The 13,873-nt window shown below is 35.2% G+C and overlaps 1 protein-coding gene across 1 annotated transcript in view; it reads right to left on the reverse strand.

Moving 5' to 3' along the window:
• Positions 1–13,873, reverse strand: part of NAF1 (nuclear assembly factor 1 ribonucleoprotein) — a 40,756-nt gene that overhangs the window by 12,153 nt on the left and 14,730 nt on the right. Inside the window, exons 3-4 of the mRNA XM_025439002.3 lie at positions 7,759–7,852; positions 4,405–4,487 (exon numbers count right to left, since the gene is read on the reverse strand). Coding sequence (XP_025294787.1) covers positions 4,405–4,487; positions 7,759–7,852 — 177 coding nt within the window. The remainder of the gene's footprint in view (positions 1–4,404; positions 4,488–7,758; positions 7,853–13,873) is intronic.

Below are 13,873 nucleotides of genomic sequence, written 5' to 3' on the forward strand. Positions count from 1 at the left end.
AGCTCACCCATCAGGGTACCAATATTCTGAAGACATGAATACCCCCAAATAACTAGAGGTATTCAATACAATTAAAATGCCAACATATTCTGAAGTAACACTAATAGCATTAAAAATGTAACTTCTTTTTTAATTTTAAAGAAAATAGCAAATTTACTTTGAAAGGATTTAGATACAAAGAGTAGACCTCTTCCAACCAGAACAGCAAAGGACAGAGGGAAATACTGCAGCACAACTCTTACTGGCTCACATTACATACAGTAATAGACTGTCTTGTCATTTATTAAAAAGTGTTAAAAACCTTTCTTTTTTTTTGAACTCCTTTGATAAATATAGACAGATCTGATTCTTCAAGTTTGGACGAGGATAGGAAATATGTTTAGAAAAATTTCCCATAAAGGTATTATAATAGTCATTGTTTGCAACCTGATACATAAAGCTGTTTTTCCCTCGGATTGGTTTCATGGACAAAAGAATTCCATTTCCTGAGAAATGATTTCACTAAAGAAATGCCTGTACAGCTTCAGGTTTACACAGGGACTGGTTTGAACAAAAAAGCTAAGTGACATACAAAATGCTTGAATAAAATCAAAGTGTACTTATTAGTTAACTATTCTTAAGATCTCAAGTGTTTATGAGCCATACCTATGATAAAATCATTATAAGGTTTTAAGTAAAATAACACCAGGTAACAGGAAGCTACTTTAAAGAATGCATACGTAGCTTACATCAAAATGGTGAGGTATTTATGCTCCTACCTCCAAGAGCCATGGAATACTTGACCGAGTTGACATAAGCAATTTAGCTAATCCAGAGATATAGGAAAAAAAGGTTTAACAATATTCTAAACTACTATCAATTACGAAGTATAGATTTTAGACTGGCTAATACCTGAGAGTTAAATAAACTCTAAAGAGCAACCTCAAAGTAGGGCTCAGGCCAGCCCCTTTCATCTCCTAGTTTCCTCAAACCCTGCATCCCAGCTCACTCTTCAGGCCTGCCTCTGAGGATCCTGCAAGTTCCAAACTACCTGACAACAGATAAACGGAAAGGAAGGAGTGGCTGAGGACAGCAGTGTGAGAAACAAAACTTAGGATTATAATGTCTCTAAGATATTTACTTTAAGGTAGGCGAGAAGCTTTCCTTACACTTTAAATAAAAGTATATATTCCATAGAAATTATCATGAATACTTAATCCAACTTATGTTTTATACTTACCATACCACTACCATGTCATACAGATGTAGCATAAGGACTGTTAGGAAAAAAAACCTGACAAGAAGAGCAGTAAATTCATTCCCCCAAATTCTCATGCCACAGCATAGTCCAGGCTTAGATGTTCCGTAAGCTGCATGGCACAACTTGTAGTGGCTGGGGGCCTGCCACAGTCAGAGGGCTACACCTGCACAAAGCACTCCGAGAGAGAGAAGCTGCACACTCCCCTCGCCACACACACGTTACATATTTCTTGCTTAGCCTAAGAGGGATCAGGTAATCCTCATTTCTACAGGTAAAAGGAAACAGATCAAACAGGCCCAGGGATAATGCTGGAAAACTGCAAATGGAGAGCCGAGATCTGCATACTGCTGCTCTGAGAACAGCCTTCTAAGAATGCCACCTGCCAAAGGCCTTAGCTGGTTCCAGCTGGGCCAGCTTCTGGCTAAGGTACCAAAAGGGAAAAGGGGGAAATGAGCCCCCACAGCCATCCAGAATTCTCTCTTATCAATCGCTTTACACTAATCACTGTGTTACTACTACTTCATAAGTTGCTGAGGGAGGAAAAATAAACACTGTATCAAAATAATACAGAGACTTTCATAAATTCAGCACATACTACCAATCAAGATTGTAATATATTCTTTTAAAAAAATCAGTAAAAATTCCTTCCCAACTCTAACAAATAATGAAAAGTAAAGGCAAAACAAATAAGTAATTCATCTTGTACAGGGATAATAAATTGCACAGGTTGGTCAATTTTTAATCCCCTGATAAAGACCTAAATATTAAAAATAAAACTTCATTCATCATTTACCAAGAGTAACTAATCATTCCTAGGATTAAAGGGCAAAGGGTAGAACACAAATCCAAGGACACCTCCCTTAGATCAGTGGGGAAGGGGGAGGAAGGTGGAAGGAAAATGCATCAGGCAGACAGACTAGGTGGGAAACTCCATTTTATTCCCTTTTAAGATTTTATGATTTTTGAGTAAATGCGGAAAATTCCACTTGCTTAAGCATCAATGAATTAAGACATACAGAATATTTATCACTGTGTCTCTTTATGTTCAAGAGTAGAGGGAAAAGAAAAGGATGTGCAAAGGTTTGACATTGAAGATAAAACTAATTTAGTATACAGATAAGATCTAAAACAGATTCAATTTCATTTTCTGGTCACTGGTTCAACTAATAATCCCAACTCTACCCACCCCAGCCTATACCATTATTTTGGGGGAATCACATCAAGGCATTTAGATTTATAAGCAAACATTTTTTAAAGGCTTGTCACTTCTTGAATATACAAAGCTCTCTATGTAAAATGGAGAAATTGATTTAATTTTTTCTCTAGACTTATGTCACATAACTAAAGTTAGAGGCATAAATGTTACATTTTTATCTGACTAGTTTCAATGTCAAATGACAAAAGAGCTGAATATTAACATTAGCCACAATTATAGAACTAAAAATTCAAATGTATCTGATCAAGATATAAGAAATGTGAATTCAGAGGTTTTTAATTAGCAAAGTGTTGGGTACTTTGAAATTAAAATCGTCTAAGCTAGCTACTTAAAGAAAAAGGCAACTGTCATGAAAATCATAAATAAAAGGAATCATGGAAATAATCAGTTTCAACTCATCCAGAAAATCAAGAAAGAAGTTTCCATTCCCTCTTTTCCCTTCTCTTCTTCTACTACTTCCTGGAGGACAGTGAGAAATGCTTGGTCTTTGTACCACAGCAGAATACTGGTTTCTCCTAAAGAAGTACACATACCGATGGGCATGGAGAGCTACTCAAGGCAGTCACTGACTCGTTTACTATTCCTTTTCTCTCTCCACCTTCTCTGAGGTTAAGCCCCCAGTGAATCTCTAACCACTTAACACAGGCACCAGCAGAACCGATACTTGAAACAAAAGGACTGAGCCCTGGTATTTGAAAGGGAAAAAAGTACAGCATCATCCTTTAGGCATTAAAGTCTTTTTTTCCTCTCACCAACTTTCTCAAGAATTGCCAAGATGTATCAGCTCTGGGCTCCAACTAATTCTGTCACTGATTGCTTTGCAATCCTAAATCACTCATTTCTCTTTAATTAGCTTGTTGATCTAAAAAAAACAAAAAAAAAACAAAAAAAAAAAACAAAACCAAACATATGTAGGTAGTACAAGGTAGGCAGGACCCTGATAAAAACCTGATCTCTTTCTAATATGTGTGAATGGGACAGTAGGAAATAGCAGATAAAACGGAAAATATATAAATGACCCAATAATATAATTAAAAAGATATGTTTTTTTCTGATCAGGTGTAAATTAATTGTATCTCCTAGAACAAAAAGGAAGCCAACTGTTGGTAGATTATCTGGGAAAAACTAAACCCCAAAAGGGACTTCCCCAAAGATAACAGCTGGTTTCTTGTTTTCTTATTTTTATTTGTTTTCAACACAGTACACATTTACTTAGCATTTATAATTTACAAAGCACTGTACTTTCTAGAGTGGAGAATGCTGAGGTGAATAAACTACCCGTCTACCCAAAAAAAGGAACACTTGGTTAGTATTTATATTCTTGATCTTAGAGATTTTACATTCTCTGCTGACTCTCAGCATTGCCTATTTACTGGGTAAAATGTATAGTCTCCCATATTAAAGATGGACATGCAGAGTGTTCCATTTGAAAAATGTTATAAGGGATTTGACTTTATGGCAAGTGCTAAAGTACACAGACTCATAATTCCCTAGAATGTGCTTACAGAGACACTGTAGCTATTGCTGAAATCTTTTTCCCCTGTTTCTTCTTTCCACTCTTAATATTCTACCTGAGGAAGCCAAAGTTTAAAAAGTTTTAAGAGCCACCACTCAAAGGGACTCACAAACCAAAAGAGTTAAGAACTCTTACAGTAAGAACTCTTACTGTAGAAAGTTTCCTGCACTCAACTTTGGGTACCTGGAGGTATTCAATATGCAGACCCACCGCCTCACAGAGTACCTGACAAACAGGAAAAAATGGCATGAAGTATTGAAAAAAATCAAGAATAAAATAAAACTCAAAAAATAAAAATAAAAAAATAAAACTCAGAGCTCTATACTGCTCATCTACTAAAATTAACAAATTCTTTTTAAGACAGATAAAGTCAGAAAAACCAATCAACAAAGAAACAGAAATAATTGTAAGATTTGAATTTTTTTTACAAACCTTTCCTGCTGCCTGCCGATCACTTTTAAAAATTACAGTCTCCTCATTAACTGGAGGTAAGTTAGTCATAGATTCAATTATTACTGAAAAATGAAACAAAGGAGATTATTTCAAGATTTAATCACAAGATAATGTAAAATTTAAGTGAGAATTTAATTTAGCCTTTAACTTCAACAAAATGAAATTTAAGGTGAGCTAATATACCTCATAACTACTCTTAAAAGAACAGTCTATTATCAAGTGGCACACGGAAATAGATTCTACATATTTTAATTTAAAACAAAAAGCTACAATTCTAAGAAAAAAAAAACTAAAGTAAAAATTCTCACAGAAAATTGGTATCATCCACTAAGAAGTCAATAAAACAAGTTATGTACATTTTCCCAAGCAATTTTTACTCAAAGTATAATCACATTTAGTCACAAAACTCCTGTTTTAGGAAAAATTAGTCTTCTTTCTCACTCTAGAAATTCTTTCTACAAAGCACTGAGTACTCACTGATCAATGAAAAAGCTAAAGACTTCCCAAAAGCATCTTCCTCTGAACAGATGCAGAATAATGGAACTCACAGTAATTTTTATCATTCTCCTTCTCAAAAAGCAAAAGCATTATCCCACTAGTCTATCATAATCTCCAATTCCTGTAAGTGCCACAAATGTTAAACAACCAAGCTACCAGAGCAAAGAGAAAAAAAGCAAACAATAGGCTCTTAGAAAATTAGAGCAACATGTAAGCATACTTTGCCACATTATACAGATAATGGCATGTCCACTTGAGAAATGAAATACGTTCAGGTTATTAAAATTCATTTACAAAATTCCAACTGTATTCAATTATTTATAACAGTGCTTCTAAGTTCTAAACATATATGGAGTAAAAGAGCACAGATCAACAGTTTTTGCATTAGGTCTGTTTCTTGAATAGATGATGAGTAAGGACTGATGGTGACAGTGAGCACTCACAGCATTTTCAATCATTTCTCCACCTTAATCCCCTCCCCAAGAATCAAATTACATGAAAATAAAAGATCACCTAATCCAATACCCTCATTTCATAGAAAGATAAAACAAAAAAACAGGATTTAAGGGTTTAATATTATCACATGGCCAATTTCAGACGAAGGCATCCCCAGAACCTAGAGTAACCTGGATCCCTAGTTCCAATCCTCTTCCTTTAACAACATGACTTCTGACCGTGTTTCCTTCTAGGTGGCAGTTGCAGGTAGTTGGGTACAAATAAACCTAAAGTTTGTACCGTACGCTGATAAAAATCTCCAAGGCTATCAATAGCCAAAATATGTACCAGTATAAGATCCTTAATTTCCTGAAATCTCTCTACTTCTACCCAGGTGGATAAGATCTAAATAGCCTCTTGCATTTTCCAAAGTAAATAAAGGGAGAGAAAGAAAAACAAGCCAGCATTGTAGAATAACTGCAGAGTACAAAGCCAAATCCTGTCTTTTTCTCCTTAGGCTCTTATCTGAATTCACATATTTTTTGCTTCATGTACTAAAACTTATTATATTTTCTCTTTTGTAATTTGCTCCAAATCACGTTCAATATTTTCCGCTCTCAAAACAGGGTAGCATGTGCTGATTTTGAGTCAATCTTTATTCCCAACAGCTTGAGAATTTTGTTAGTCTATTAGGGCATGCTAGTGAAACCAGTATCTTTAAAAAGCATTATTCCTTGCACATCATATATTTCATATTTTTTTCTTGAGAAACATTACAACCTTTTTCTATATGCATCAAGTCTAATAAATGCTCAACTCACTATGTAATCAAGTTATTACTTATTTGACTTACTTATGCATATTATTAAATGCCATAAGATAACTCAAAAACCAGTAAATGTAATGACTCAAGAATTAGTTTTAATAATCATGATTTTTATTAAAAGAAAGTTTCACTTTAATCAAAATTTTGATTAATGAATTGCAGAAGTACAAAATTACGTAATTACAAACCTTTTAAAATATTGGAATGGACAATGTTAGAAAAAGGTCATAAGTCAATTTCTGGACTACCACTGACCCATTATACAACTGAGCATAAGGGCAAATGAGTTAGGCTTTTCTGGGTCCCTTAAGTCCTGTAAACTAAGGGGGCTGGTGGACAATCTAGGTCTTTTATCCAGTTCAAATATCCTTTGACTTTGTCAACTCTGAGTTCTACTTTCAGATGGATCTTGGTATGAGAGCTAATGGTAACTACATTAACTTCAAGGGCTTTAGTATACTTACCTCACATCCTGCGGCTAAAAGAAATCTATAATATCTAGTTCTTTTCTAACCAATAGCTTTATATTTCATGACATTAAATGACAGAACTTTCTAATTTACATGTTTCTAAAATAAAAATCAAGGACAGTAGGTAGAACAATGTCCCCCTTGCCCAAAACACCCAAAACTCTAAACCCTGAACGTATAAATATGTTATCTTACATTAAAAGGGGGGGGGGCATTTTGCAGATATGATTAAGAATAAGGACCTTGAGATGGGGAGATTATCCCAGATTACAACCCTCCTAAGGAGTCCTTAAAAGTAAATAATCTTTCCAGGCTTTGGTCAGGGAGAGATGTGATGAAGGGAGAAGGGTGGGAGAAGGTATATTACTGACTTTGAAGATGCAAGAAGGGGGCCATGAGCCAAGGAATACAGGCAGCCTCTAAAGCAGAAAAGGACAATGTTCTCATTCATTTGGGGAATATAAATAATAGTGAAAGGGAAAATAAGGGAAGGGGGAAGAAATGTGTGGGAAATATCAGAAAGGGAGACAGAACGTAAAGACTGCTAACTCTGGGAAACGAACTAGGGGTGGTAGAAGGGGAGGAGGGCGGGGGGTGGGAGTGAATGGGTGACGGGCACTGGGTGTTATTCTGTATGTTAGTACATTGAACACCAATTAAAAAAAAAAAAAAAAGAAAAAAAAAATAAAGCAGAAAAGGAGAAAATGAGTTCCTTTCTAGAGCCTTTAGAAAGGAACTCAGCCCTGATGGACCCCTTGATTTTAGCCCAGTGGGACCCACATCAGACTTCTGGCCTACAGAACTATAACACCATAAATTTGTGTTGTTTAAAGCCACTAAGTTTGAAGAAACTTAACAGCAATAAAAAACAAATACTCCAAATAAAAGAAAATTCTGGAGAAATGTCAGTAAAAGCAGACTTTATATTTTTTAAAGACAATGCATTTGTGAGTTACATATATAAAACGGAATTTATTCAAACTTAATTACTATAAAATGAAGTATTATTACATATGTCACAGAAAATGCACTTGTCATAAGCCTTTGATTTGATGAGTACAAACTTGGATATAAAGAATTTTATTTGTAAAATTATTTACATACCTAATTGCTCAATAATACTTGAAACCATCCCAAAAGGCTTTAATTCAATATCTTCAGGCAGAATAATAGTGAGTTCTTCAACAGAAGGTAGTTCCTATAATATAAAAAAGCATTAATTTTCCTCCAGCTTCAACGACTAAAAAAAATGGGACATCATTTCCATTTAAAGCACTATAAACATTCCTGAAGATGGGGTCTCTTAAGCACTTATTCCATCTCTGATGTTATCGTTTTTAGTGTCTGACAGTATTTCTTCCACCTCCAGTATCTCCCCACATGAGTGACGCAACAGCATCTATACCTTAATCCAGCTAGACTAAGAACATGGACAAAATACCTACATTTTTTCAATCATACTTGAGTGAGACAAAAAACAAAACAAAACAAGCTATTATTGTTAAGGAATCCAATGTTAAAAAAAAAAAAAAGGACATTTCACATAGTGATTCCCAGAGAAATAATTCTACTGACCACTACAATTTCTCCACAGAAGAAGAGTTCTCTCTCTTAGCTGTCTTAATTTGGTTACTTTGACAGAGATTAAGTAGTTGAAAACAGCAACAGCAATCTTTCCTGGGACTGTTTGAAAAAGAGTGTCTGGCCTCTTCAGGAAAAAAATCTAGAATTCTTGGGAAACAGAACACAGGCTCCCTCGAAAAGCTGTGAAATGTTGCCTAGTATCTTCTTTCTCTATGTAAAAAACTAAATATCTTTACATTTAAAAATTCTTTTCTGACCCAGCTACTATAGTAATCTCAGTTGCTATAGAAACTAGATGCTGAAGTAGAGATGAAGTTGAAGAGAAGTCTAAGAATAAAACTGACCTTAGGCTTTAAGCGAAATAAACAGAATTTTCTATTTTTGACCTTTGCCAAAAGACCACAACTAACTTTTAGAAGGCTTGAAAGTGTAAAGATCCTATTACTGGCATGTTCGGAGTTGGTTTGGAAGGAAAAGGTAACTTGAAGAAATGCTGAAAAATATGGGAAAACCCTAAACAGTACAGTGTATTACAGAGGACTATATCATGGGTAATCATTTTCCTCTTCAAGGATTCAACGTTTTTAACAAATCAAATAACCAGAGTTAAAGTATAATTCGCTTCTGGGAGATGCTATTTTCTGATTGAGAATTACTCATGAACAACCACACTGAAGGTCTCAACAAACTCCATTCAGAAGACTTAACTTCTACATGGTTAGTCTGAATGGTGCTGGAGGAAATGATTGTGTTTTATGCGTCAGAATTTTTTCTGAGTACTTTTAGGGAGAGGACAACCACCTGTCATTTTTGCATATTAAATATGGATAGTCTTTTCTTGGCAAGACCATGGTTTGAAATTGGTCCATGTGTGTATTAAAATAGAGAAGGGAGTACAGTTGTTAGAACTGGGAAAGAACATGTGACATGGAATAGCCTTGTTAAGAAGTTTTCAGCTAAAGAAATCCCACACCCAGTTGAAAACGAGAATGGAGAACTACGATGCTGGGAGATAGCAGACGTGGAGAGCAAATCACACTGACTTCTGCTTCTAGGGGTGGCACCCCTAATAAGTAGAGAATGGCATTTTCTAATGCCGAAGTATAGTGATGAAATCTGAAATCTGCCCCACTGACTAAGCAAATTACAGTTAAATCTAGAACAAAAACTTTCCCTACTTCTGGACTGCAATAAAGCCCACTAAAATAAAGTCAGGATCATGTAGGTAGAACAAAGGATAAGGAAATCTTCAAAGAGGAAGTGCTGTTAGATATTTTCGGAAAACCTCTGAACGGAGGAGGAGGGTAGGTATGTCATTAATGCTTAGAACACAAAATAATGTTATTTTCAAATAAATAAATGCTATTTGGCCACAGAATTAAAAGTTCTTGTTTTGTATTTTCTATTAAGAGGAATAAAGGCCATGCAATATATTATGATTTCATACAGATTATAACTCTGATACTGTTGATTTCTTCTAACTTTAAAATATAAAATACATGCTCCTGTTTTTTAAAAAAGGAAAAAATTAGTAGTACAGAGGGACTCAGAGTAAAAAGCAAAAATTCCCTATTTTACTACTTTCAACCTTCCAATTCCTCTCCATAGAGCTCTGTTAACAGTACCTTTCAAATACATTTACCATGCAGATATAAACTTTATTTCTAATTGTAAAATGTTTTACTTATATCCACATTATACTGCAAGCTATCTTTTCTATATTTTGTACATCTTTCTACACCAAAACATAAACATTTAATTTTTTTTTAGATTTTTTAAAAATGTATTTATTAGAGACGAGAGAGAGAGAGAGAGAGAGAGAGAGAGAGAGGCAGAGACACAGGCAGAGGGAGAAGCAGGCTCCCTGCAGGAGCCTGATGTGGGACTCCATGTGGGACTCCATGTGGGACTCAATCCCAGGTCTCCAGGATCGGGCCCTGGGCTGAAGGCGGCGCTAAACCGCTGAGTCACCGGGGCTGCCCAAACATCTGATTTTTTAGACATTCTTACAGTGTATCTCTGTAGACTATAACTTAACACATCACCTGATAAAACATCTGCCTCTTTTTAACTTTTATCATTACACACAATGATACAGTGAACTATCCCTTACATGCATCTTCAAGTCACTCCTGTGATAAATCCCCATAAGTCGAAATGCTAGACCCAAAGGTACAAATGCCTTTATAGTTTTGACAGATACTGCCAACTTTCTTTTCAAAAAGGTTGTCAATTAACAATTCCACAAACAATGAGAGATTTTCTCACACTCTTGCCATCACTGAGACGCAAACTTTCAATCTCTGCTAGGGTGACAGGTTGACAATATAAAACAGCATCTTGCTTTTATTTTAATTTCTTCATTAATCAGAAAGACTGAAAAAAAAAAAAAAAAGAAAGACTGTGCATTCTTGCATGTTTCCTGGCTTTCTAATTGTGTTTATGAATTGTTTGTATATTTTACACATTTTTCTTTCAGAAGGTTCTTTTTTTATTAACTTATAAGAGAACTTTGGGTTAAAGAACATTTGCCCTTCACCAAATATGAAAACATCCACTCCCTTTTCTCCCAGAATGGTTTTTAGCATTTAAGTTGCTTAATGAACTTTAGCATTTTAATTTTTATATAGTCAAATACATCTATATCTATATATCTATATATATTGGCTTTTGAGACTTATGTCACAGAGAGACTTTCCCTATACCAAAATCATTTTTAAATTCACTATTTTCATTGCTTCTCCAATTTCAATTTTAATATTTGTATATTTGGTCCATTTGTAATTTTATCCTTGTAAAAAGGCAAGGCACAGATTGGCTTTATCTTTACCCATATTACTAGCCAATTATTACCATATATTATAGAATAATCCATCTTTTTCCCTACTAATATGAAAAATAAATGTTAATACATACTAAATGTATTCATATATTTGGGTTTTTTACTGAAATCTCCATTCAGTTCTACTAATCTATTTCAGTGTCAGTAATAAACTATTTCAACAACTGTACCTTTCATTGTATGCTTTAATATTTGGGAATAAGGCTAGGTCCTCTATCCATTCCATCCATATTTTTCCCCTTGGAATTCTTCTAACTATTCTCATGCTTATTTCACTAAGCAAACTTTAGAACCATTTTGTCATATCATATAGTATTGATTAAAATCACATTTAATTAGATTGTCTCAAGTCCTAAATAGTCCATAGGTTTATCTGAACCCATCTTATACCTTATTTGCTATTGTATATTTATTTAATAGCTTTTATTGCCATTATAAATGTATCCTTTATAGAGTATCATTTGAACATAAGAAAGCATCATGCTGAAATTTTTGTCTAATGACTTTCTTGTGTATTTCCAAAAAAAGTAAGTCCTCCTCCTCATTTTCAATTATTACATCATATTTTTCATTTTTCAAATATTGATTGGTATGTCCAGAATATCAGGCATCAAGAAAGTGTAATGATAGTGGACATGATGTATGACTATTTATTAGGAATGTTTCAAATGTTGAGCATAACAATGCATCTTGACTGAAATTTCTTTTTAAAAATGTGAACAGGGATCCCTGGGTGGCGCAGCGGTTTGGCGCCTGCCTTTGGCCCAGGGCGCGATCCTGGAGACCCGGGATCGAATCCCACGTCGGGCTCCCGGTGCATGGAGCCTGCTTCTCCCTCTGCCTATGTCTCTGCCTCTCTCTCTCCCTGTGTGACTATCATAAATAAATAAAAAAAATTATAAAAATGTGAACAAAAAGTGACCATCTATTCCTACTGTGTTCTTATTTGTGTGTTTTTAAAACCAGACTGCTGAACTTTAATTCCTTTTCATCATCTTTTGAGATCATTATAAAACAAAATTTACTCTAAGTTGAGAAGAGCAGGTCAGCTCCAGGGTCTGATGAAATCTCGATGTTCTCTAAGGATGTCTATGAGACACATCTAGCAATGAGGAAGACAGGTGAAGATATACAAAGAATATTTGTTGTGAGGCAGGGATCCACTCCTGTGGCCAAAGGCAGAGTCTGCCAGGATTCCTTACTTCCTGTTATCCTGTTTCTTACCCATGTATTAACAGGATGAAATTGCCTACAAATGGGAAGGATCTGTCTCATATAGAACCAAACTTAGAGAAAAAAAAAACAGAGAAATACTGTTATCTGTGATCACCACCATACCTTTCATTCCAATTCAGTGATCCCACTATCTTATGACATAGGAATGTATATACAATTAGATTCCTAATATTACTAAAAAAAGACCAATGAAGGCATTAAATTGCCTCTTGATAGTTAACAGACCTACCTGAAAAAGTGATGTGCATGAAATCTCTATCCCAAATACTCTGCAGAACATAAAAGGTATATAAAGAACTAAATATTACACATAAAACCTATAATAAATGAAATCAGCCTAGTACAACTCCAGACCAAAGGCCTATTACCGAGTTTACCTTTGAAAGTCCAGTCAAGCCAAGCAATATAGTTGCTTTGAAAATGGCAGATATTTGGGGAATTGGATCAAAGAGTATGTGTATTTGTTCCTTTTAAACAAGCATGCTTTCCATAAAGATTTTTGTCAGGCTTCAAGAGGCAGAACTTTAGAAGGTTCGAAAGGAAAGTTCCTGGGACTATCGTGTCCGAATGGGCAGTACATGATCTTGTCTTGATATCTGTATGTCAAATGTTACTTTCTCGGCCCTAACCATGGAATCTGAAATACTGTACCTCCACCATGCCTAGTTACTCTTTATTAAATTATCCTGTTAATTTTCTTTTTTGTAAACACATTACTGTCTAACACCCTATGTGTTGTCTTGCTTAAAGCCATTTCAAGGTAATAAATCCAACAATAAGCAGAACTTGGCCAGCCTTGTTCATTGCTGTAACACCCAAGACAATGACCAGCATACAGTAGGTGCTTAGCATAAACTTACTAAATGAAATGACTTAGATCTCATCAGTCTAAGTTAAACAAAACTCTCAAAAGAAATCAGTCTTTTTCAATCAGAGCAAAATCAGATAATGAAAACATAATTCCCAGAATTCAACAGAATCCCCAAGGAATGAAAATTAAAAAGGCAGGTTTCTAAGGAAGCTTCACTGTCCAGAACTGATCCATAGATACCTCGGTTTGTAGCAGCAAACAGTATTACAATCATTAGATTAAAATCTGGCTCCCTGTTAACATAGCAGCTGTTCAGCAGCTGTTCCCAGTAAGATAATGAATAAATCTGCTCAGTTGCATAATATCCTTTTAAGAAATAAAAATCCATCACTTTACTTTTCCATGAGTAGGGGAAGAATGTGTTTGTATCACAGAAAAGAGGAAAAACACACAAATTCCAATAAAGAAAAAAAAAAAAAAAAAACAGTAGCCAGAACACACATTGGACAGACACTACCACTCTTGATAGGACACACAGGATATGAAGAATTAAAAGTAAAAGGCATAGTGATAAAACTAAAAAACCAGGGACGCCTGGGTGGCTCAGTGGCTGAGCGTCTGTCTTCAGCTCAAGGCGTGATCCCGGGGTCCCCAAGTCCCCAATCGGGCTCCCTTTAGGGAGCCTGCTTCTGCCTCTGCCTATGTCTCTGCCTCTCTCCCTGCGTCTCTCATGAATAAGTAAGTAA

This window comes from Canis lupus, chromosome 15 (genome assembly GCF_003254725.2).
Source record: "Canis lupus dingo isolate Sandy chromosome 15, ASM325472v2, whole genome shotgun sequence".
Taxonomy (NCBI): domain Eukaryota; kingdom Metazoa; phylum Chordata; class Mammalia; order Carnivora; family Canidae; genus Canis; species Canis lupus.